The 26,556-nt window shown below is 38.9% G+C and overlaps 1 protein-coding gene across 32 annotated transcripts in view; it reads left to right on the forward strand.

Moving 5' to 3' along the window:
* KIDINS220 (kinase D interacting substrate 220) overlaps nt 1–26,556 on the forward strand; it is a 116,048-nt gene that overhangs the window by 22,805 nt on the left and 66,687 nt on the right. For 21 of the 32 annotated variants that reach the window (XR_010149639.1, XR_010149640.1, XR_010149642.1 and 18 more), the window contains exons 5-15: nt 1,526–1,624; nt 2,363–2,464; nt 8,480–8,578; nt 11,718–11,915; nt 14,348–14,446; nt 16,543–16,641; nt 17,982–18,080; nt 20,868–21,045; nt 23,639–23,803; nt 24,805–24,984; nt 26,050–26,215. Coding sequence is in view for 27 of the 32 variants with exons in the window: in XM_054678223.2 (XP_054534198.1) it covers nt 1,526–1,624; nt 2,363–2,464; nt 8,480–8,578; nt 11,718–11,915; nt 14,348–14,446; nt 16,543–16,641; nt 17,982–18,080; nt 20,868–21,045; nt 23,639–23,803; nt 24,805–24,984; nt 26,050–26,215 (1,484 nt within the window). In the remaining 5 variants the exon portion in view is untranslated. Of the gene's footprint in view, nt 1–1,525; nt 1,625–2,362; nt 2,465–4,080; nt 4,199–8,479; nt 8,579–11,717; nt 11,916–14,347; nt 14,447–16,542; nt 16,642–17,981; nt 18,081–20,867; nt 21,046–23,638; nt 23,804–24,804; nt 24,985–26,049; nt 26,216–26,556 lie in introns of those variants that run through there. The other 11 variants (XM_024354192.3, XM_024354195.3, XM_024354194.3 and 8 more) reach the window with 2 other exon arrangements.

A 26,556-nucleotide genomic window follows, 5' to 3' on the forward strand; every position in this document is an offset into this window, starting at 1 on the left:
GGCTATGTGCTTTTCTTGGTGTACCCCCTAGGGGGAACGTGATTTCAGTTTGTATCACTGGTGATGTCAGCCTTCATCTCTTGATTAGGGTGGTGTCTGCCACTGTAAGAGCACTATTTTTCACTTTGTAATTACTAAATATTTGGGGGAAGATACTTTGACACTAAACAAAATATCTTTATTCTGACTAAAACTTTCACCTATTTGATTTAGCATTTATCAGTGAATCTTACTTGCAGCAGTTACTACCATAACTGTGGTGGTGTAATGATGATTTTCTGTTTCCCTCATATGTTGTACATTAATTAGTTAGAATTCTTCTGTAAGGAAGAGTGCCTACTTCCCTTCCCCACAGCCTACTCTATCTGTCTATCATCTGTCTGTCCATCCATCCATCCATTCATCCATTCATCTATATATCTATCTATATCTTTCTATTTCAGTATGGACTTATGAATATTTATTCCTTGGGTTATAGCCCAGTACTAATATTACTGCTCAAGTTGTTCCAACTTTATCCATTAGAAGCTCTTTCAGGCTGGCTCTGTGCCCTTTTAAGATGCTCCATACTTAAAAAAAAAATTCCTTAGTAAGATTTGATTACATTGGTCTTTTTTATTGAATCGTATCGTAGTTAAGGAGAAAATTTCTCCTGTAGCTTAGCAAGTAGAACATCATCAAGTGTGGTGTTGATTCATACCTGATGACTTTGCCTACCTCTGGAAATTCTGATCACAGATGAGATGGCTTAGCATCCTCTCTCTTTTAGCAAGAGGTACTAAAATGATCTGGGGTTTAAAGGATGTGTTCAAATGCAGGAGTTGAATATGATTGTTAGAATCTCTCTCTGAATAAAGTTTAAATTCATAGAAAGAAGTGAATATCTAGGAACATAGAAAGTTTTCTGAAGAAATTTTTATTTTTTTAATTTTTTTAATTTGAGATGGAGTCTCGCACTGTCGCCTGTGCTGGAGTGCAGTGGCGCGATCTTGGCTTACTGCAACCTCTGCCTCGGTTCAAGTGGTTCTCCTGCCTCAGCCTCCCGAGTAGTTGGGACTACAGGCACACGCCACCATGCCTGGCTAATTTTTGTATTCTTTTAGTAGAGATGGGGTTTCACCATATTGGCCAGGCTGGTCTTGAACTCCTGAGCTCATGATCTGCCTGCCTTGGCCTCCCACAGTGCTGGGATTACAGGCATGAGCTACCGCACCTGGCCTGAAGAAATATTTTTGGACAGCCAAAATAAATCTTAGAAGTTTGGAAGAGTTCATAATGAATGTTCTCTAATTCAGGTTTCATAATATATTATAAACTTTGGACTAACCATTTGTGGATGCAAGAGATTTGACTTATTTCATGTACTATCGTATTTGGGGAGCCTGGGAATTTAGAACTATATAATACTACCATCATGAAACAATGATTTATAAAGATATTTACTAAAGAAATTTCATTAGTGACATTTTTTATACTCAGAGTTGATTTAAAGTTTGATTCCCTTACCCCTACATTTTTTGTTTAGGGAGGATGGACAGCTCTTATGTGGGCATGTTACAAAGGCCGTACTGACGTAGTAGAGTTGCTTCTTTCTCATGGTGCCAATCCAAGTGTCACTGGTCTGGTAAGCATTAACAAAAAAATTTGTTTGTATTATAAGTGGTAAGTTTTCTTAGGGAATACTTAAGGTTGATTATACTTGGCTTCGTGGTGGGTAGAAATATTCTTTATCTTATTAAACGTAACGTAGAATATGATTTCAAAACAGTAATGATAATTTTTTTCTAAAGCTAAGTATTTCTCAATTGTTGTCAGCAAAAAGGCAGCTCTTAGAGCTTAAATGTTAATTATAACTATATAACATTGCAAAAGGAGATTTTGAGATCTTTAGTCATCTTGCTGTTTTCTGTGTGTGAATCCTTAATCTGAACTTAAAGAAAAGAAACATTTACAAAATAATCATACTGTTTTTCTATACATTCTGTTATATATATTTACATTCCTCTTATTTTGCTTTCTTCTTATTAGTATTACCTGTTGGCCAGATAACCACATTTTAATGTGTTGAATTTATAAAAATAAATGTGTTCATAATATATGTTTACTTAAGATTTATTATATCTTAGTTGCCAATTATGTATTATGAGTATTTTGTCTATTTTTAAAGTGGAGAATGGTTTGTAATCTGATTTAAAAAAAACATTACTTTGTGTTACTTCCTTTGATGTTTACTTTACTTAGCAAATGTGTGTTGTAAATATCTACCTAAAAGATTTTATTTCTCCTTCCCTCCCTCCCTCCTTCCTTTCTTTCTTTCCTTCCTTCCTACTTACCTACCTACCTACCAACCAATCTATCCTAGCAGTATAGTGTTTACCCAATCATTTGGGCAGCAGGGAGAGGCCATGCAGATATAGTTCATCTTTTACTGCAAAATGGTGCTAAAGTCAACTGCTCTGATAAGGTAGGTCAGCAGCATCTTTTCAGGTTCCAGTCCATGTTATGTCCACTCAGTGTCTAAGTTATAAACATTTTTATATGATTTCATGAGGCTTAATGTATTTTATATTTTTGTATATTAATGTATTTTATATAGATATATATCTCATAGATGGATTCCCTGGGTGTATTATGTAGTAAGTATCCTTCTGATGTTTTCTTATGTCACATTCATCATTCCCAAGAAAACTGACCGGGATAACAGAGTCCCTGTCTTCATTGTTTGAAGTTTTCTATTGTAACTCTCCTTCCTACATTCAGTCCTATCTGCTTTCTCTGTATTGTTGTGTGAGAGATCTTTCTGAAATTGAAGTTTGGTTATGTTTCTCTTGTGCTTAAATTCCTGAAGACCATCTCTGGTATGATGGGTGAAGATGGGCCTTGCCTTCCTTTTTCCCCTTCTCTTACTGCTTGTCTGCCATGGTTCCTTGCATGCCAGCCACCGAATGACCCACGGTCCAGGGCCCTTCACAGTGTGCCCGCCTCTTCCTCCTCAGCTTCACTTCATCTCTGAGGCTCTGCCCATTTGCCATCACCTCCAGAAAGCACCCCAGAATGATGTGCTATTCTGTTTTTTTTTTTTTAAATCCTTAACACTTACCTCAATCATTGCATAAATACCTACCTAATTATCTTTTTTTCTTCTTACTTTTGGAAAGCTTCGTTGGCTTTCACTGTTTCGGGATAAAACCCAGGCTTCTCAGTTTGGCTTCAGCCTGTCTTGCAGGCTCACTTCTTGCCATTTCTTTCCATATATGCTGTGTTTTAGATACAACCGATTGTCTAATGTTCTGTGAACGTTGTTTCTGTGTTTATTCTGTTCCCTCTGCTAGGAATGTTATTCCCTCCTCTGCCTGATGAACTCCTGTTTATTTTTCAAGGCTTATTTGAGGTGTTACCTTCTTTGTTAAGTCTCCTTACCCTAGGTGCCCCTTCCTGGGTACTCTGCACATTGCCATTAGGGCACATAACCTATTGCCTTGTAATGATTGATTTCCACATCCTTCTTACCACTAGAGTGTAAGTTTCATGAAGATAAGGACTGCTCTTTTTTTTTTTTCCCCATTTTGTACCTCCATTATTTCCAGTAGCGGTCTTAGAATTTGGCACATTGTGGGGATAGTCATAGTCTTTTCACATTTATAGCATTGCAGCTAAATATAGGAAAATAGCTATTACTTTAAGATTCGTTTTTCGTCATTGAAATAGATTCTGTGCATAAATTTCTTTAAGTACAACAGTATTGTTTAACCTTTTGGGGCTGTTGGAAATCATTCATATCTTGATCTGGGCAGTAGTTATGCCAGTGTATACATATGTAAAAAATCATCAAGTAGTACAGTGAAAATTAGTATATTTTTCGCACTTTGTGCATGTTATACCTCTTTTAAAAATATTACACAAAAAAAAAGCTTAATGAGGAGCGTAGGGAGGCTGTTGTAAATATTTATATTATAATATGGCATTTAAGAATGTTGCATTTGTACTGTTGGCTAATTCAGATTGACTGAGGTTTGAGGTATGTCTAAAATGGATACAGTTTTGTCTGTTGATGGAATTTTTTTTTTTTTTTTTTGACAGAGTCTCGCTCTGTCACCTAGGCTGGAGTGCAGTGGCATGATCTTGGCTTACTGCAACCTCTGCCTCCTGGGTTCAAGCGATTCTCCTGTGTCAGCCTTCTGAGTAGCTGGGATTACAGGTGCGTGCCACCACGACTGTCTAATTTTTGTATTTTTAGTAGAGATGGGGTTTCACCATGTTGGCCAGGCTGGTCTCAAACTCCTGAGCTCAGGTGATCCACCCGCCTTGGCCTCCCAAAGTGCTGGGATTACAAGCGTGAGCCACCACGCCCAGCCTGTGATGTAATTTAATTATCATAGAGAAGCCTTTATTTTATCCTTCTTGCCTATAATAAAATGTTTCCATATAGCTTGGCTTTCAAGGCCCTCCAGAATCAGGTAATAATGCTACCTAATCTGTCACTCATTAGCATTTTGAGAAAATGTTTAGTACCCACTATGCAGTGCCCTGTACCTGCACTTAGCACAGAAGATACAAAAGCAAAGAAAAAATGATCTCTGTTTAGAGAAGCAGGGAGATAAGTGGGCCATGTAAAATGCAAAGGCCCAGGGTCAGGTGACTTAGGAGTGTGGAGGTGGGAGAATTCACTGATGGCACAGCAGTCAGTCAAGATTTGATAAAAGAATGCGACTTCCTCTAGACCTTGAAGAAAGGGTAGAGTTTACATCCGTGAGAGAGGAGGAGCAGAGACGAACTGGGCACAGGGAAAATGAGAGCACAAGGTACCAGGGGACGGCTTCAGGTGGCCTGTTGGGCTAGTGTTGAGTGCACCCTCAGTGGTGAGGAGATGGGTGGGAGGAGGAAGCTGGGCTGCAGGTGGAGCTACCTTTGGGTGAGTCTTGGATACTTGGCTGAGGAGCTTGGACATCTGGCCTGTAGACACTCAGAATCACTGGGGGTTTTAAGTAGTAGGTGGTTGCAAAGGGGTGTTTTAGAAAAAATTAACGTTTAATAGTACATGGTGGGATTGATTGAAGATTGAGAGTATTTTTATTTCTGACAGAAATAGGGAGGTTTCTATGGGAACTGATTTTTAGAGAAGGGAAAGGAAGTCTGTTTTAGACGTGTTGGCCTTGAAGTGGTAGAAACCTGTAGTTGAAGGTGTCCTACTAGACAGCGGACATAGAGATTTGGGTTGCCGGTGATCCAGGGCTTGCCTAGAGGTGATTCTTGAAATGATGTGAATGCGGATTTGGCAGCTGAGATCAGTAGTAACGGAATATGGTGAGCAAAGGGCTGATTATTAGGAATAATAATTATTATTTTCTTAATTATAATACATAATTATTTATATAATTATTATTAATCTCCAGAGCTAGGAGAACTTGGCTAGTGTAGCATCAAAGGTGGTGAATGAATCAAAAATTCAATTTGGAAGGGACAGTCAATATAGTTCAAGATACTGCAGAGCTTTCAGGAGGAAAAGAAAGAACTTAGTAAAAGATACATAGGTGGCCGAGTGCAGTGGCTCACACCTGTAATCCCAGCACTTTGGGAGGCCAAGGCAGGTGGATCACCTGAGGTCAGGAGTTCAAAACCACCCTGGCCAACATGGTAAAACCCCATCTCTACTAAAAATACAAAAATTAGCTGGGCATGGTGGTGGGTGCCTGTAATCCCAGCTACTTGGGAGGCTAAAGCAGGAGAATCACTTGAGCCCAGGAGGTGTGGAGATTGCAGTGAGCTGAGATTGTGCCACTGCACTCCAGTCTGGGCAGCAGAGTGAGACTCCCTCTCAAAGAAAAAACAAACAAACAAACCAAAAAAAGATACATAGATCTGGAGTTTAGGTAACTATTTGGGTGACCTCTGAAATGGTGGTTTTGTAATGTTTATAGCAGAAACTAGTTTTTTAGGGGGGTTTGGTAAGGGGTTATAAATTATCTTGAAAAGCTTAAAAGAAAGAACAGTGATTATCTTCAGAGGGTAGCCTGTTGGAAAAATTTGTTAGAACAGGAGAGACCCACATGGGAAGGACCTCATTCAGAGACCTATTAGGAAGAGGGAATAAGAAGAAAAGACTGATGATGTGGCAGGAGATTATTGAGTAAGGGCCTGGGTGAAAGAGGACCATAGGGTCAGGAATACACATAAAGGGATTAGATTGAGAAGGGATAGAGACCAGAATTTGAGAGATGAGAGACTTATTGAGGTAGTTCAGACTGTGGCTGCAGAGCTGTTTTGAAGCAGACAGCATGCAAGGTGAGGGAAGGTCTTGCTGGATGTCAGGAATTCTTTGTAATGTTGAAAGTGGGACTGTCTCCCGAATGGGAGTGGGTGAGGACTAGCCGGCTCATGTGCTGAGGCAGGGGAAGGAGCAGAAATCATAGCATATAATCGTGGATAGTTCAGTTCCATCAGAAGGGCAGAAATCCAATACAATAGGTATTCAAAGGATGAGAACTCAGTTACAATAAGTATATTTTTAAAAGGCTTTATGAAGGGTGATTTTCTATGTGTATTATGTTTGAAGATATCTAAGATATTGATATTGTAAAGTTAGGAAAGGCATTTTAGCCAGAGTAAGTATTATCCGCAAAAGAGGAGGCTAGAAAAGAGAATTTAGTTCTTTTTAGTGGAGAAAACCACAGATGCAGGAATGAAGTTGGGAATCTCCTCCTGTATTTCTTTTTTTTTTTCTTTTTGAGACAGAGTCTTGCTCTGTTACCCAGGCTGGAGTGTGGTGGCATGAACACGGCTCATTGCGACCTCCACCTCTTAGGTTTAAGTGATCGTCCTGCATCAGCCTCCCCGGTAGCTGGGACTACAGGCATATACCACCACACCTGGCTAATTTTTTTGTATTTTTAGTAGAGATAGGATTTCACCATGTTGGCCAGGCTGGTCTTAAACTCCTGACCTCAGGTGATCCACCTGGCTTAGCCTCCCAAAGTGCTGGGATTACAGGCGTGAGCCACAGTGCCTGCTCATCCTGTATTTCTTATTCGTTCTTCCTAAGCCTGCTTTGAGGCGGTGGCTGTGGCAGCTGCTTTCCCTCCATTCTCTTCCTCGTTTTGTGAGGTGCTGGCTCCCATGTGCTGTATTGGCAACCTTGTGATTCTGGCTGTCATGGAGTCTTCATCCATCTGGGAAGCCTGTCCAGGGCTCCAGCCCTCAACAGTGTGGTTGGTTGCTGTGGTGCCTGACATGATTTATAGAGCGACTCTGCTCAGTACAGTAGCCACTAGCACAGGACTACTTAGACTTACATTAATTAAAATGAAATGAAAAAGAAAAGAACTCAGTTCATCAGTCACAGTAGCCACATAGCATTCAAGTGCTTAATCGTCATTATTTGACTAGTGACTACTGTATCTCATAGCACAGAATTATAGAGTATTTCCATCAACACAGAAAGTTCTACTGGACAGGGCTGTCACAGAGAGTAGATTAAATTAAATTATCTGTGGGCTCCTGGTACTGAAAGGTCACTGTGGACATTCATGTGTCTGCTGATCGCTAGCCTCCCCAGAGGCAGGCAATGTGGCTAATGCATGATTTATATTCCTGGATGCCTTCTGAATCATGTTTCAGGGAAAGGTGCTTTTGAGTGCAGTTTCAAGGGCTCATGGGTCTTGTCCCACCTCTTGATAGCTTTGTGACCTTTGCCTATGAATTAACCTCTTAGGGCCTCAGTGTCCTCATCTGTGAAAATGTGATACTGTGAATTGTTCTTACGATAAGGATCACACACGTAGACCCATGTAAAGTGGTTAGGCCACTTTCGTTTGTTTGGCACTTGGTTGTTACTATTCCTGCCTACAGTCAGACTGCTGGACTTTAAATTCTGTTTCATAAGATATGGGAAGCGATGAAAGCTTGTTGAAAATTTGGGGCTATGTTACCTTATGATGGAAACGTTGTCACTCATTATAATAGTTAAATAAGAGCCTGGCACAGTGGTTCATGTCTGTAATCCCAGCACTTGGGGAGGCTGAGGTAGGCAGATCACTTGAGGTCAGGAGTTCAAGACCAGCCTGGCCAACATGGCAAAACCCGTCTCTACTGAAAATACGAAAAAATGAGCCAGTTGTGGTGGTGCATACCTGTAATTCCAGCTACTCAGGAGGCTGAGGCAGGAGAATTGCTTGAGCCGGGAGGCAGAGATTGCAGTGAGCCAAGATTGCACTACTGCATTCCAGCCTGGGTGACAGAGTGAGACTCTGTCTCAAGAAAAGGTTAAATAAGGTTGGTTAAAAGACATTTCATGGACTGGTTAATCTACTCAGGAGAAATAAAATGGGAGAAATAGGATTTATCTAAGATTACAATTACGATAAATGTATACAATTTTATGAGAATGATAAAAAGTAAGATTTTTATTAAAATTCATGTTAAGAGCTAGTTTCTTTGAGTATACTTTTTATAATAATTTTAAATTTATTGTTTGTTTTAATAGTATGGAACCACCCCTTTAGTTTGGGCTGCACGAAAGGGTCATTTGGAATGTGTGAAACATTTATTGGCCATGGGAGCTGATGTGGATCAAGAAGGAGCTGTAAGTATCTTATATTTTAATGCTTGGCAATAGAAACATGTTTTTTATTTTAAGAGAGAGAATTTATTTCTTTAGTGTATGCCTAGAGAAATTTCCCTCTAGTTCTAAAATGATAGTAACAGGAAAACAAGCATTTTCTGTTACTCTAAGAATGTTATATTATAAACATATATACTATAAATAGATGCTTTTAAGGATCTGTTGCTAATGCACACACAACTGGGGAGGCTAAAAGTATAAAGAATAGCTTTCAGTGATCCTAGTGTGATATATAGAGAGTTATGTGTCGCTTAATGACAGGGATACGTTCTAAGAAATGTGTCATCGGTAATTTCGCCATTGTGGGAACATCATAGAGTGCACTTATGCACATCTGGCTGGTATAGCCTACTCCGTTCCTAGGCTCTATGGTATGGCCTGTTGCTTCTAGGCCTGTGCAGTGTGTTACCGGACTGAATACTGCAGGCAGTTGGGAGACAATGGTATTTCTTTATCTAAACATACCTAAACACAGAAAAAGTACAATGAAAGTCCAGTATCATAATCTTATGGAACTTATGTCATATATGCCATCTGTCATTAATCAAAATGTGCTGTGCGTATTTTGGTTTTTGTCCGTGGTTCCTGGCTGACTGCTCCTATAACCTGTGTAATTTCATAAGTGACTACAGCAATAAGAGTATCTTTGGTTATATTTGGCCTTTTGTCCTGGGTTCTTGAAACAGCTCTGGATCAGTTCCAGAATGATAAAGATGAAATACAGTCTTTCGTTACTTATCACAAGCCCCTTTTAACCATACTTGAGCTTATGTTAATGAGGTTATTTTTGGAAAGTTTCTAGATAACGCCACTGGTTGAGGTGCTGGTTGCCAGGGACACCAACCATGTGCTCAGAGGGTTGGAACTCACAGCCCTAACCCACCACCTCTGGGGAGGGGAGAGGAGCTGAAGATTGCATTGATCATCATTGACCAATGATTTCATAAATCATGCCTTCATAATGAAGCCCACATAAAAACCCAAAAGGACTGAGTTCAGGGGGCTTCCAGGAAGATGGCCAAGAACACATCCCCGTACTGGGAGGGTGGCATAGCGCAGCTCCATGGGGACAGAAGCTCCTGTGCTCAGGACCCTTTCAGACCTCATCCTATGTGTGTCTTCATCTGCCTGCTCATTTCTATCCTTTAAAATATCCCTTATGGAAACTGGTAAATAGTACTTCCCTGAACTGTGTGAACTGCTCTAGCAAATCAATCAAAGCCAAGGAGGGGGTTGTGGGAGCTCCAATTTACAGCCAGTCAGACAACCTGAGCTTTCATTGGCATGGGAAGCGGGGGCAGTCTTGGGCACCGAACACTTGCCTGTGGGGTCTGATGCTACCTCCAGGTAGGTGGTGTCAGAATTGAGTTGGAGAATACCCAGCTGGTGTCTGCTGCAGAATTGATTGCTTGATGGATGTGGAAAAACCCCACACATCTGGTCATAGAAGTATTTAGTGTTGTAAGAATTTATGTGAAATGGAGTTTGTTTTTTCCTATACGTAGTACAAATTGTTTAATAAACTGTTCAAATCAAATGGTTTTTAATATTGCGGAAAACATTGTGCTGCATTAAAATATTTTTCTTATAAAATTTAAAGTAATATTGTAATTTTTGGGATATTTTTAGCTGTGTCTTATTTTCCCTCTTCAATGAACAGATTTTTAAAAATCAGAAATCAGCTGTCAGAAGCCAGAAAGCTTAAAAACTGGTTAGATACATCTTACTGATTAGCAATTTTTAATTCCTCATTCCCCAGCCTGTGCCAGTTGTGTTGGGGAGGTGAAGAAGCCTAATATCACTTTTCCCTTGAGCCTATAAGAATATGGTTAAAGGAAACAATATTTATGCATAAGAAACAGTTAAAATAATACAGACTGCTATTTATAGAATTAGTATGTTACATGAGTGGATCATAAAGGATTCTGAGAAGAGATAGTACCAGATCTTGGGTCGTAGTGAAACAAGAGTAAACTCTTTATGTCATACTTTTTGGCACACTATCAACCAGTTCCTCCTGTTTGCATACTGGCAGGAGCTGACTCATTGCAAACCTTCAAGGCGTAGGCCCTGTTTTTGTGCTGGTGGAGGCAGCATAGTCCGTAGGCAGCTGCAGATGCCATACCTTCCACCTGCCTCCTCTGGACAGTTGGTCAAGTGAACAAGTGGCTTGTTCTGTGATGATTGATGGCTCAATAATTTGAAAAGGCTGTGTTATTTTAATATGTGGGAGAATGACAGCTCAATTTTGGGGGCTGACCCAAAATATTTCTATAGGGAAATTGTATGACAGCTTGAAGTAGATGAACATCTCAAGAAGCAGTTTTAATACTACTTCTGGTAGTGAGTCACATTCTTCTCTTAGTTGATTTATTGTTTGTTTATTTAGAGACAGAGTCTCATATGTTGCCTAGGCTGGTCTTGAACTCCTGGCCTCAAATGATCCTCCTGCCTTGGCCTCCTTAAGCTTTGGGATTATAGGTGTGGGCCATCGTACCTGGCCTGATTTATTGTTATAAAATAGATGTGCAATTTTTAAAAGAATTACTTAAAATAAGACAGGTTTTGAAAATGTAGTTTCTAGGTTACTATGAAAGCCAAACAGTATATTACACTTTTCTTGAAATAGCTCATGGCTATTAATTCATTGTTTACTTTAGTGTTTTTTATGGGTTTTATTATAAAGAATTCTTGAAGTCTGATTCACCTGACTTTGGATTATTTAATTTAGAATGTGTTTATATATAAACACATTCTATATAGGTGTTAAAATAGTCACCCTGCCAACTATTTTATCCTTCATTAGTGAGTTAGTTTATTGTAAATGAGTCCAATTTCAGATTATCATTTAAATAACTGAACTTCATAATAGCTCTAATGACTGAAGATCATTAATGTATTTTCAAAAACAAAAGATACCTCCTAGCCATTTTTGGTATGTTTCTTGCTATTTATTTTGGCATTTTACTATTGGAAATGACAATAATAGGCCACCTATTTGAAAACATTAGTTTTATGATTATGGCATAAATCATATATTTTCTAGAATACATTAATTTCTTGGGCTTGTGTTTTGTTTTGTTTTTGTTGTTGTTTTTAGAATTCAATGACTGCACTTATTGTGGCAGTGAAAGGAGGTTACACACAGTCAGTAAAAGAAATTTTGAAGAGGAATCCAAATGTAAACTTAACAGATAAAGATGGAAATACAGCTTTGATGATTGCATCAAAGGAGGGACATACGGAGATTGTGCAGGATCTGCTCGACGCTGGAACATATGTGAACATACCTGACAGGGTAGGTCATCTATTTCACATTTGTCTCCTAGTGGTGAAGTGGATGAAAGGTGACCTTAGTGTCTTATTACCTTTCAAGATTCTCATGCATGACATAAACTTGTTTTAAGATAAGTTTATTTCTGCCTTTGAAACTAGTAAGTTAAAAACTGTTCAATCGTTCTGAAAAATGTCCTTTTTAATTTTTGTCAAATAATGTTGTTATTGAAAATGTCACATGTGCTATTAGTCTGTGACTGACCTTGATGTGTCACTGTAGGTGTGCTTTCTTGTGCCCTAACTTCTTTGAGCTCACACTTACTGATCCACCTCTACCTGAACGCTCCACTTGAATGTCTAATTGGCCTCTTAAACTTACAATAAAACAGATGCCTTGCTTTTTTCACCCCAAACCTGCTTTTCCCTCATTCTCCATCTCAGCAAGTGGTACCACCATTCAGCCTCTTGTTGAAGCCCCAAATCCTGTGCATTAGCCTTGATTTCTCTCTTTTCCTCATCTGCCCTCCAGCAGGCTTTGTTGACTTTACTCCAAAGCAAATCCTTTATCTGTCCACCTGTCTTCATTCCACTATCACTTCCCAGCTGAAGCCACTGTCTCTGGTGGTGCTACTGTCAAAGCAGTGGCTTTGCAACTGGGTTCTCCACTCTGATCTTGGAGTGATCTTTAAAACAATAAATCTCGTGTGTACTTCTTTGTTTAAAGTCATCCAAGACTTCTTGTTGCACTGAGGATGAATGTTATCTTTTTAGTTATAGACATGACATGACATTGTCTTTGCCCAACCTCTCTCCCCACTTTGTACCCCTCTTCTGCCAGTTTTCATAGCCTGCAGCCATGTTTGCTTCTTTCCCTTTCTTGAATGCACTGAGCTTGTTCCTGCTGTGGGGCCTTTGCAGCAGCTATGCTCTTAGTCTGGAATGCTGATCTTGGCTCCTTCTTGTCATTCTCACCTCAGCTTCAAGGTTTCCTCCTCGGGAAGGTCTTCAACTACTTAATCCGAAGTAGTTACCTGATCACTTTTTTTGAGACAGGGTGTTATTCTGTTACCCAGGCTGGAGTGCAGTGGTGTGATCACAGCTCACTGTGGCCTCAACTTCCTAGACTCAAGCGATCCTCCTTGCCTTAGCCTCCCAAGTAGCTGGGACTACAGGTGCATGCCACCACGCCTGGCTAATTCTTGTTTTGTTTTGAGAGACAGGGTCTCACTATGTTGACCAGGCTGGTCTCAAACTCCTGGCCTCAAGTGATTTCTCCTGCCTTGGCCTCTTAAAGTGGTGAGATTACAGGCATAAACCATCATGCCCAGCCTACCTGGTAGTCACTTTCTAGAACATTACCTTATTTTATTTGCATAGTGTTTGTGTGATTTTTTGTTTATTGTATGTTGTCTTCTCTGCCAGGCTATAAATTCTTCCAGAGGTAGGACCGCGTCTGTCTTGTTTCCTAGTACCTAGAATGGTGGATGACACATTTAAGAAGTTTACTAGTCTGCACCCATGTTAATGCCAATGTTCCCAACTAAAATTTGTCTGCCTTTGGTTTATTTCTGCTATAAATGTGGTAGTTAACACACTACAGCATGGTGCTGAACTTAATAACCCTTAAGGACCTGCATCCTCATTTATTTCATAGTACTTTTAAGGTCCACTCAGGATTGAATTGAGCTGCAGCTCATGGGCTCATTCAACACAAAAGACTACAACTGATTTTTAAGTTAGCAGTAAATAATAAAATATTTATGCCCATTTCCAAAATAGCTGTTTCCAGTATTTTAAGTATAGGTAGATATAACTAAAAATGATTGCTGCTTGGTGAATACAGTTTCAGGGGAGACCAATGTCCTCATGAGGTTGTGAACTTAGTCTTATGCTGGGGAATGAGTCAGTCTTAATGCACTACTGGCCTGTAACTGCCAAATCCACTAGGTTTTCATGGATGCTGCTCGGGGAACTTTCTCCCTTAATTGAATGTGGCTGTAGATTCACTGATAGTTTTAGCTTTATAGCTCCATTTTTTTAGAATTCATGGCTTTCGTCATATAGCATTATCCCAAGATATTTTTACTATATGATTTTAAAATGTTCATTTGGTTCATTGACAGCCACAACGTCATTGTATTTAATTTACATTTGTAATAGGCGGTTACCTTCAAAGAGAATAGATTATTGTTCTGGGTAACTGGTCTCTCTAAACTTTGTTTAGGAATTTCAGAGTCCTCATTTTGGGGCATAAAGTCCTCTGTCCCTTACTCTGATGTCTGTTAATATCAGATATTCATATTAGTTAAGTAACATTTTTCTCTTATTTAGAGGTAGACTTTTTCCAAGAAATTTTTAGAAAAAAATATGAAAACATGATTAACTGTAACTTAAAAAGAGTGCTTATTTGTTGTCAATTTACCTTGTTTTTGTTTTTATTTTCTGTCTTCTTAGAGTGGGGATACTGTGTTGATTGGCGCTGTCAGAGGTGGTCATGTTGAAATTGTTCGAGCGCTTCTCCAAAAATATGCTGATATAGACATTAGAGGACAGGTATGTGTGATTACAGTGCAGTTGCTCTCTTAGAGTATAATTGCATGTAAGTGTTGACTGATCATAATGTTATTCTTCCCACTTTCCTATGGAGATAAACTTGTAAACCCTAGTACATTTAACAGACGTATATTATTCCTAAGTTTCACTGCCATTATTGTAAAATTTCTATATTAATGTCGAGTTAAATGTAGATAGAGGTAAACCAAAAAAGCTCATGTTTTTAGAATATACTGTCCTTACTAATGGGTATATGTAGATTCAATCCTCAGAACTATAATGAGTAGTTAGTGATACTGAGAGTCGGTGACACTTTGAATATCTGGTACTTATTTATTTTTTAGTGTTTTCTCCCTGTTTTGTCTTCTTCCTCCATCTGCTGTTCTTCTACTGTTGTTGTTTTATTTTCTTCTCCCTTTTCCCCACTGTGCCTGCCTTTCCTAGGACCACTTGGTAGTGCCTATGGACATTGCTTAAGGCAATCATAGTTCATAGAACCACAAAGATTATTAATTTTAGATAAAAGCCTTGCCCACAGTTGTGAATTTATCAAATACTTCAAGAGCTTTAGACTTTAGAAAAAGTTCTTGGTGTCTTCATTTTGTTGTTGGACAGTCTACATTTCTGCTCAGTTTTTTCTTGTATTTGGCCAAAAATCTCTTGTGTCCAAATCCATTTTTGAATCAAACTATAACTATTATGCCAAATGTTATGGGGGAATTAACATGGGCCCCTTGTCTTTAAGACACATATATTTTAATTTGAAAGATTTTAGTTTGTTTATTTTTATGCTTTTAACATAAAAAGTGAAGCCACAAGATGGTATATGATTGATTGCCTAGCAAAAGGTTCAAGTATGAGTCTTGAGGTAGGGAAAGAAGGCCTTAAGGTCTGGGGCTTTTGGAAGAAGGTAGAACTGGAGCTAAGTTTGAAGATGAGTTGGATTTAGGTAGGTGAAGAGCCTGGGGGGGTTGCTGATGCCTGTAATCCCAGCACTTTGGGGAGGCTGAGGTGGGAAGATCCCTTGAGCCCAGGAGTTTGAGGTTATAGTGAACTGTGACTGTGCCACTGCACTCTAGCCTGGGTGACAGAGTAAGACCTTGTCTCTTAAAAAAAAAAAAAATAGAAAAGGAAAGCTGGGTGTTTCAGGCAAGGGGAGTTGTAATAGGATGAGAAAATTAGAGAAAATTAGAAAGTGAAAGACTGCATTTCATAGCTAGTGAATGAATCATTTGGCATTGGGCAGTGGGATGGTAGGCATGGTGGTGGGGATTGTGGGGAGAGGTGGAGAAATGAAATGGGAGGCGGGTAGGGCCTGAGAAGTTTGAGTTGGGCAGCTAGTGTACATTTTTTAGAAGAGAAACTGTTGAGGAAATTTTGGTATTAGGAACTTAATGTGGATGCTGCAAAAGTCATTCATTATCTCCTGGGTTAAAATAACATTGCCACTAAAAGATGGGTTCTAGGTCACCTACTTGGACTTTTACCTAACTACCTTGCGTCTGTGAGTCCTCTTCTGTGTTTGAATTCGTTTTTTTGTTGTTCTCTAGCTCTACTTTCAAGGTCTGTGTGGATTGATTTTTGGGTTTTGAGCTAGATAAGATTTTAAAGATCTGATCAAGGCAGTATAGGGGTATGGGATGGATGGAAATTAAGAAAGCTAAAAATGATAATGCCTTATATTTGTGAAGTACATTTTCGTGCATTATCTTTTGAAAAATTGGGCAATACTTACAGCATGTTACAGATGAAAATCTAAGGGTCAGAATAGCCAAGTGACATGTCTGAGTTTACAGGGTTCAGGTACTGATGACTCCTAACCCAGTGTGTGTTCCTGAAATCTGATTACATTACAAAAGTGTAGTTTATTAACTATGTGGGATTGCTACTTTTTAGGTTAAGTAATACGAAGTTTTCCTAGGCTTCTTTCACAAAGAATTTCTCAAAAGTAACTCCAAGATAGCATAAGGATTAATAGTATTTCCTACCATGCTGCCTGTTGGAATGCTTTCTGACAGAAATGTTTTGTATTTATAAGTAGCAGTTTTAAACATTGTATCTTACATGAAGTGATTGTGTTTTTTATAATTATCTAGGATAATAAAACTGCTTTGTATTGGGCTGTTGAGAAAGGAAATGCAACAATGGTGAGAGATATCTTACAGTGCAATCCTGACACTGAAATATGCACAAAGGTATAAATGGCATTTCTGTTCTGTTAGCAACATCTTATGCTGAATGTTAGTACTGCTCATTTTATTTCAGTCGTCTTTGTTTGATGTTAGAGTTACACTGATTTTACTGGTAATATTCTCTATCACATTGAGGAGTAACTTTGTATCCTTTCAGGATTTGTGTATTCATAGCAAAATACAGTGTGTTGTTACTTCAATTAAATACTTCTCAAGAAGTGCAATATCAGCTATTCATAAATTGTTATTATTTGGACAGCTCATCTCTCCCAAATTCATTTATGCCACTGTTACCTGGGATGCAGAACACATTCCTTTGTGGGGAGATGGCGTGTGCTCAGGAGTTCCAGGCCAGCCTGGGCAATATAGTGAGACCCTGTCTCTTTAAATGAATACATAAATAACCATGTGACTGGTGGTTGGTTCCCCAGACTAGCTACTTTCAACTGTTTTACTCAAATTGTGTAAAAAATAAAAAATTATCTAATACTGTGGTCTCCTATTTAGCCTATGTGTAATCATTTTCTATGGGGAAAATATATTTGGAATTCTGGGTTGATATGGCAGGAATTCTTAATGAATAAAGCAAAATTATAGAGTCATCCATAAGACAATCCTATGTCATCTGCTGTAGATCAGGACCGGCCAATTTCTAAATCAGTGATGGTACTTCCAGTACCCCAGGATAGAAAATTTCTGAGATACCTTCTGGTTTGCAGGTGGCTCCTTAATCCTCTTTTTTCTTTTTCTTTTGGACCTTGGTGTCAGCCACGGTGACTACCTGTGGCTTCTGACCAGATTTTTGTCTAACTCAGTGCTGAATTGTGGTCTCTTCTTGTTTCCCTTCCTTTGGTTTTGAAAGCAATCACAAACTCTTTTGAGGTTTTCTGAAGGCATACTGCTTGTTTCAAATGGTTTCACTGAGAATTGAAGTGATGTTGGTATACATTTCTGAAAAACTCTGGACACTGGCTTACCTGGACGTTGACAGACTGGGCTGTGGGTTGGTCAGTGGGGAGAACGGGAAGTAGCCTCTGGAGGGGAGCTGCCCCAGGTCAGTGGTAGAACCTGGGGTAGGGCAGAAGCAGCCACTGCTGCCGGCTGTAGCTTACGAGCAGCTGGGGCAGGTCCCACACCTGGCTACGTGATTTACAGTCACTTTGATACAAATGAGTGGTTGTAAAGGAAAAGCATTTTTTTGTTGTTAGCTTTTATGTTTTCTTGAGAGAGTTTTAAATATAGGCTGTTACCAGAGTCAGATATTTCTTGACATGTGCATTTGTATGACATAAACACAGGAGTCAAGCTATTAATCTGGCAAATGTTCTTATTTGTGCCCACAGGATGGTGAAACGCCACTTATAAAGGCTACCAAGATGAGAAACATTGAAGTGGTGGAGCTGCTGCTAGATAAAGGTGCTAAAGTGTCTGCTGTAGATAAGGTAAAACATCTGTGCGGAGAGAACACTGCATGGAAAGCTGTTGGCTGACTGACCTCTATATGGAGTGGATTTAATGGGGATCTGATTTTAGGTTGTGTGGGGAGAGATGACTTGCTGGGGATGTCTGTGTGGGATTTGGATCCCACACAGTAGTGTGCTGAGGAGTGGGTGGGCTCAGTGTGCTATTAATGCAGCTGCTTCCGACTTTCCTTCTACGGCTCACAGCAGCTGTGGGGCACTGCCATTGACTACCACATCAGGAGGAGGCTCTGCCTTCATCAGGGTAGAGCTTGCTGCAGATAAACAGGAGGAAAGAATGCACAGGGGCTGGAGGAGGCCGATGCTCAGAGCAGACGGTGTTAATGTTCACTGACAGGAGACAATGTGTTTGTTCTGCCGCGTGTCCTTGCTATAATCCTTTCAGAGGAATTTTTATATTTTCTATAATAAGTTTAGCTCTAAGTGGCTTCATACTTCATATAGATTTGATTTTTCATTTTAGTTTCTTTTTATTTTAAACAAGCTTATTTCTTTCTGTACTTTAAATTGGTTTTCCCCCAGGATAGAAGTGAACTGATGTATGAAGTAAAAAATAATATTGTAAATTTTCTCCTCTGATGAATGATATGGTTTGGGCTTTACTAATTAATAATAGATTGAAGTTTGTTTTTCTATTAGTTATAAGGCAGTTAAACAAAAACGGAGTCACGAGTCAATGTGTTTGTGTTTCATTTTGCCATGTTACAACATTATTTTAAAACATAAAAGCACCTCCCCCCTGTCATTACCATGTTAACATAATGTCATATCAAAGAAAGGAAACTTTAATATTAAAAACTAGAAGACATAAAAAGTCAAAGAAGAGTTTTCAAAATGGAATATATGTAGCTTTCTAGAAAACTTCTTATAATGCCTGTTTTTCTCAATCTGCCATTGACTCATCTGACACTGGTCCCCCAATCTGCGATATAGAACCACCAGACTGTATCCTTCAAGGTTCCATATAGCCTTGTTAATTATATAATATGCTATCTTAAGTAATTGCTTTATAGTCATTAATAAGTTTCCTGAAGGCCTCTGCCTTGGTATTCTTTTGTGTGTTGCTGTGCCCAGAGTCAGTACATGATACTTGTTGACAAATACACATGATACTTGCAGCAGTTGTTCATTCATGAACACATTCTTACTGAGGACGGGTAAAGTGCTATCCTGCTAGAATTTGGGATACAAACTTTTAAAAGTCTTGAACCTGGATCTTCATAGAGAATTTCATAAAAACAATTTTAAAAGTGACGATTAATGTTATTTTTACCTTGCCCGTCACTGCTCTCTGATTATTTTCAGCCTGTCAGCAAAGTATGCTAATATCCTCCCTGCATTTATAGGAATTTTGTATCTGGCAGAAATGCTGCTGCTACTGTTTTGTCTTCTCACAGGTCTGGGGATGAGAATTGGAATTGAGATGGGAAAATAAGATGAAATTGGGTTTGGATGTGTTTAGTTTGAGGGCTGATAAGACATTCAGGAGTCTGTGGCCAGTAGACATTGGGAAATCTAGTACTGGAATCTGGGCAAGAAATCAAGGCTGGTGATGGAAATTTGGCAATTACTTACTAGGATAGAGAGTTGCATGGGAGCGACTAAGATGATCGGTGTGAAGAAAGATGAAAGCTGAAGTCAAAATGGACTTCTCTTATGCTGTGTGTCATACTGCAGTTTTTAAATTGTGCATGTTTATCCAGTCTCTTCCTATTACGACATAAGCTACTTAAGGTCAGCAACTATTTTGTCTTACATCTTTATATCCTCCAAAGTACGAAGCACAGAGCCTTACATATAGTGAGTCTGGTGCATAGTTATGCTACCACATTTTTTAGGACATGGGAGGAGAGTCTAGAAGATGAAAAGTTCAAGATAAGGTCGTGCCTTGGAAGCCACAGGAAGAATGTGTAGGTCATTTTCATTTAGTGTCCTGGAGATCAGTGTGGATGAGAACTGAGAATTTAATTTGTCAAGGTGTTTGTGAAGTAATCAATAGGAGAGCACTTTGCAGCCCGAAGAGGACTTTTGAAATTTACATGTTAGCTTTCATTAGTGTTGGATGTGAACACTAATGTGATTGGAGATGCTAATAAGGAGAGAAGGTGGGTTGATAGGGAAAAGTGAAAGGTGAGGAGAGTGGAAAGGTGAGGAGAATGGAAGAGGAGAGGAGAGAGTCGGAGGAGGATAGGTGTACATAGAGGACTCAGGTGGAGAATGTAGAGTGATGAGATTTAAGGGTTCACTGTGGCAAATGGTTGACAAAGGTCATGGAGCTGACAAAATCACTTGTGTTAGATGGCTGTCCGCATGGATTGTAAAGCTTTCTAGACAAATGAAGAAAGCTGTGAAATAGAATTTAAATTAGTTGAGGAAGGTAGTTGACATCCTTGGACAATAAATATTTGGATGATGGAGGGATACTAATGAAGTGGACCCATGGTCTAGGAGGAGCTGCAGGGAGAAAGCCTGTTGCTTCTCCTCTTTCACTGAGTTAAGGAAAGGGGAAAAGAATGACCTTCATTCTAGAGGGCTGTGGGAGAAACAGTATCTGAGCAAAGCTGGATGAGGAGCTACAGAAGGATATTATGGGGAAGATAGAGATAAAAATTCATATTATATATGTGCTTTATATGAAAAATAAGAAAAGTTCAGATTTTGTTATTTTACAGAAACATGAAAATTGTTACTGTCTGCATACTATATATAAAGATAAGAAAGTTCAAGTTTCGTACTATTATTTTACAGAAAGGAGATACTCCCTTGCATATTGCTATTCGTGGAAGGAGCCGGAAACTGGCAGAACTGCTTTTAAGAAATCCCAAAGATGGGCGATTACTTTATAGGCCCAACAAAGCAGGCGAGACTCCTTATAATATTGACTGTAGCCATCAGAAGAGTATTTTAACTCAAATATTTGGAGCCAGTAAGTATTGAGTTTTGCTCCTAACTGAGCTTTTAAATAATCGATGTTCCATTAAAGAATATGGAAAATAAGGCCAGGCATGGTGGCTCATGCCTGTAATCCCAGCACTTGAGGAGGCCGAGGTGGGAGGATTGCTTGACCCCAGGAGTTTGAGACAAGCCTGGGCAGTATAGTGAGACCTCATCAAAGACTAAAAAATTAGCTGAGCGTGGTGGTGTGCTTGTAGTCCTAGCTTCTTGGGAGGCTGAGGAGGGAGGATCTCTTGAGCCAGGGAGATGGAGATTGCAGTGAGCCAAGATCACACCACTGCACTGGGTCTCACTCTGTTGCCCAGGCTGGAGTACAGTGATGCAATCATAGCTCACTGCAACCTCAAATTCCTGGGCTTAAGCGATGCTCCCACCTCAGCCTCCTGAGTACTTGGAACTACAGGCCCATGCTACCACACCCAGCTGATTTTTTTTCTTTTTTTGTAGAGACGAAGTCTTGCCATGTTCCCTAGTCTGGGGCTGAGTGATCCTCCCACCTTGGCCTCCCAAAGTGCTGGGATTACAGACATGAGCCACTGTGCCTGGCCGTGATTCTATTTTTTTATGACTTTTTGTATTTTAAAATATTTTTTCTTATTATAATAGTAATGTGCACTAATTACATTTCAAGAATGAAAACATGAGTATAGCAGAAAGTGAAAATTCCCCATTACCCCCTATCTCCCAACTTGTAATTGTTTAAATGACCCTCCAGGCTTTTCTTTATGCTTATAAAAATGTTACATACTATGTATATAGTTTTAAAAAATAAAAATTGAGTTATAATATGTTACAAAAGCTTAAAGTGTCATATTTTAATTATTGCATAATTTTTCGTACATTGAGTTCGCTATTGGTGAATATTTAGTTTGTTTTGCTAACAACTAGTGCTGCAGTGAACACCTTTGTATGTATATCCATTGACTCTTATTTTTAGGATTTTTTTTCTTTCTTTTGAAAATATTATTAGAGATTCAGGGGGTACAATTAGGATTATTTTCTTAGGGTAAATTCCCAGAAGTAGAATTGCCAAGTCAATGGATGCCCATAGTTTTGATAGACTTTCCAAAAAGGTTGTAAAAATTTCTTCTCCCTCTGGCAGTGTAAGATACCACAATTCCCCACAAGCTTGCTAGCACTGGGTATTTCCAGCCTCTTACTCTTTGCTAATCAGATAAATAAGAAAAGAAAATCTCATTTCAATTTGTGTTTTAAAATTATTAGTGAAATTGAGATCTTGTAATATATTCATAGGCTATTGCTTCTCAGCCTTTTGGCTTAGATAATGTGTAATATGTTCATAGGCTATTTGTATTCTTGCCAGTTTCCTTTTTGTATCCTTTGCCCACTTTTTAGTTTTTAATATTTTTAAAAAATTGATGTAAGAGTCTTTCTGTGTTATGGATATTGATCCTGGGTCTATCCTATGTGCTGCATTCCTCTCCCCCGGCATACTCTTGGTTGATGGTCATGGATTTTTATTCCTCATTCAAAAGTTTTACATTTTTGTAGTTTATTCATTAGTCTTTTCCTGCAGTTCTGGCCTTAGTATTACATTGCAAAAGAAAGGCCTTTTTAAACAAAGATTTTTAAAGTTTTTCCTATATTTCCTTCTAGTACTTCTATGGTTTTACTTTTTTCTACTTAATTTTTTAATGTTTCAGAAAATTTTGTTAAGGCTATGAGGTATATAGCATTTTAATTTAATTTTTTTCATGAATGATTAAACTTTCCCAACACCACTTACTAATTCATCCTTTCCTGCCTTATTTGAAATGCCACTTATGTTAATATCCTATATGAGTTCCAGAATGTTCAAATTATTGTTTTATATTTTTATTCTTCTCCAGTGACAGCTACCCTTCAGTAGTCTTTAATTTTTTTTTCTATTCTTACACATTCTTCTTTCCTTTCAATTAAAACAAAATTCTTATGGATTTTAATTAGAACTGCCTTAAAGTGATAGAATAATTTGGGAGAATTGCTGAACCTTTCTTCCTGGAATCATAAAATGTTTCTTTTTCTATTATTATCTATTATATTCTTCAGTAACATTTTACAACTTTCTTTGTATAGGTATTATACGTACTAAATTTATTTTATATGCTTATTTGTGTTAATCATATTTTATCGATTCTAAAATGCACAATGTTCCCATAATTTAACATCTCTGAAATTGGAATGTGTCTTGTAAGTGATGGACAAGAAAGCATGATGTCACAATTTGGCAACATTTTGTTCTTTCTTAGTTATACATAAAAATGATGTATCATATAATTAATAAGTATCAAGTTCTATGAAATATGATAGTAATTTAAGAATATCTGAAACTTTTTATGAAATACGATAGTAATTTAAGAATCTCTGAAACTTTTTTTTTAAGTTTTAAATCAGGTAGCCTTCCAAGTCAGAATAGGCTCAGAGACTCCCTGAAACTGTCCCTACATGGGTATAAACATTTGAAATAATTTTTTTCTCTCTAATCAAGGAAACAATGAAAATAGTGTTCATTTCTAATAGTAATGCCACTGTTTAATGTAAGATATGGTGTGTTTTAATTACAGGACACTTGTCTCCTACTGAAACAGATGGCGACATGCTTGGATATGATTTATATAGCAGTGCCCTGGCAGATATTCTCAGTGAGCCTACCATGCAGCCACCCATTTGTGTGGGGTTATATGCACAGTGGGGAAGTGGGAAATCTTTCTTACTCAAGAAACTAGAAGGTAAAGGGCTTGCTTGTACAAAGTCTGTATATATAAAGCAAGGTTTTCTCTGGGGATTTTTCTGAAATAAAGAGGAAGACCACTTTCTGTATAAGCATGTGTGTTATATGGTTTACTGAGATGAACTCCCCTCTGGTTGGTCCTTCACACGGTCATTTGAGTTCTCTTTCTAAAGCAGATCCAATTGTGTGATAACCCCACATAAAACCCTTGCTGGCAAGTTTTTTTTGGGCCCTTCACAGACTTGTCAATTTGCATGGTCCCACCTGCCAGCACCACCTCTGGCATGTGCCCCAGCTTCAGTCACAGAGGACTGTTTGCTCTTGCAAGAACAGACCAGATGTGTTTCCCAGGTTGCTCCCTCTATTAGCAGCTCCTTAGCTGGCCTCACTACCACCCACCCAACATGCATGCCTTTTGCTTGGCAAAAGCTTACTCATTCTTCAAGGATAGGTTTCAGTATTGCCTGTAAAATTTTCCCCAAGTTTTGTACAAAGAATTACTTGTGTGGGACTCCATTGGGCTCAACATGCACCTTTAAGAACAGTATTCTCAAATGTGATTGGAGGGAGAAGGGATGAGAAGGATCACAGTGGAATGGTGGTGATATGTAGTTTGAAGATATAGGGTATTGTTTTTATTTTTGCATGTGGAAACAATATGCATATGCATAATATTTGTTGTTTGTGTTAATGCAAACCACAAAAAACAAATCTCAAGAAAATCTTGACAGATGGGAGTATATGAGAAGGGGTTTCGTACATCCTCCACGTGAAGCAGGAGAGGGTGGCGAGTCAGGCCTAGCTGTGGTCCTGGGGGTGAGATGTTCATCTTTGGCAAGAGAACACTGGGTAAAATGGTTAAGTGGCAGTATTCCATCTAGGGACCTACTAAGTGTCCAATAAATATTTACATTGAAAATGTGAAAACTGCATACTGAGTTAAAAGTTGTATTTCTTAAACAAAACAGGAATAAGGTTTCGTATTAAATTCTCTTTCAGACGAAATGAAAACCTTCGCCGGACAACAGATTGAGCCTCTCTTTCAGTTCTCATGGCTCATAGTGTTTCTTACCCTGCTACTTTGTGGAGGGCTTGGTTTATTGTTTGCCTTCACGGTCCACCCAAATCTTGGAATAGCAGTGTCACTGAGCTTCTTGGCTCTCTTATATATATTCTTTAGTAAGTCTTTGCTTTTTATCTTTTTCAAAAATGGAGAAAACGTTCAGATTCATAGATAAAGAAAAAACATTTTCTTTATCTGTCTTTTAAAACCTGTATGTGATTTTCATAATTGGGTGAGAAAATTGATCTTTTTGCTACTCCATAAATTTTCCTAAAGGAACATTGCTCACAACTTGGCTGAAGTAGCTTATAAACTAATGTACTACTTGTTAATCTTGAAGCAAGAACCTATATTATTATACTTACTCTTTTTGTTAATTAATGATTTATATTTAAATCTTTTTCTGGGCCGGGTGCGGTGGCTCTCACGCCTGTAATCCCAGCACTTTGGGAGCCCAAGGCGGGCAGATCGTAAGGTCAGGAGATCGAGACCATCCTGGCTAACATGGTGAAACCCCGTCTCTACTAAATATACAAAAAAATTAGCCGGGCAAGATGGCGGGCGCCTGTAGTCCCAGCTACTCGGGAGGCTGAGGCAGGAGAATGGCGTGAACCTGGGAGGGGGAGGTTGCAGTGAGCCGAGATGGCGCCACTGCTCTCCAGCCTGGGCAACAGAGCGGGACTCCATCTCAAAAAAAAAAAAAAAAAAAAATTCTTTTTCTGAAAAGAAGGCTTCAAAGCCATCATTGGTATGCTCTTGAGCATTTTGACCATGTCTGTACTTTTAATTTTATCTAAAAGCAAAATAAAAAAATATAATATAATCCCTATTCTTGGGGGTGTCTTCAGTTGCAAGAAAGGAAATAGATTTACTGTTAGAGGAACTGATAACCAACTTTACCAGTTGCGAATAGTGATAAACCCAAGGTGATTTGCATTTGAATCTGAACTGCAGTTATGTTTCTGTTTAAGGCATGTTTTAGTCAGTTTACTTTTCATTTTTCATATCTTCTGTATCTTAGGGGAGGTTAATGGAATTCTTTGAGGAGTAGTTAGGAAATAGTATGGGACCATAGGAAGCTATGTAAGCTTAGCTCTCATTACTTGATATTTGATCTTTGGAGAAAAGATCTGCTTGACTAGTGACTGCTTTGGATAACTTTTTTAAACTGTGAATTTCAGTTGTCATTTACTTTGGTGGACGAAGAGAAGGAGAGAGTTGGAATTGGGCCTGGGTCCTCAGCACTAGATTGGCAAGACATATTGGATATTTGGAACTCCTCCTTAAATTGATGTTTGTGAATCCACCTGAGTTGCCAGAGCAGACTACTAAAGCTTTACCTGTGAGGTGAGTTGTACCATTTGACAGAAGAAATCTTCAATGAGATTCAGAAAAAAATATTTTTCACTTCGGAAAGTTTATAGGGGCCGGGTGTGGTGGCTCACGCTTGTAATCCCAGCACTTTGGGAGGCCGAGGTGGGCAGATCACCTGAGGTCAGGAGTTCGAGACCAGCCTGGCCAACATGGTGAAACCCCATCTCTACTAAAAATACAAAATTAGCGGGGGCGTCATGGCACATGCCTGTAGTCCTAGCTACTTGGAAGGATGAAGCAGGAGAATCACTTGAACCTGGGAGGCAGAGGTTGCAGTGAGCCAGGATCGCGCCATTGTACTCCAGCCTGGGCGA

Source organism: Pan troglodytes, chromosome 12 (genome assembly GCF_028858775.2).
Source record: "Pan troglodytes isolate AG18354 chromosome 12, NHGRI_mPanTro3-v2.0_pri, whole genome shotgun sequence".
In the NCBI taxonomy this organism is placed as follows: Eukaryota; Metazoa; Chordata; class Mammalia; order Primates; family Hominidae; genus Pan; species Pan troglodytes.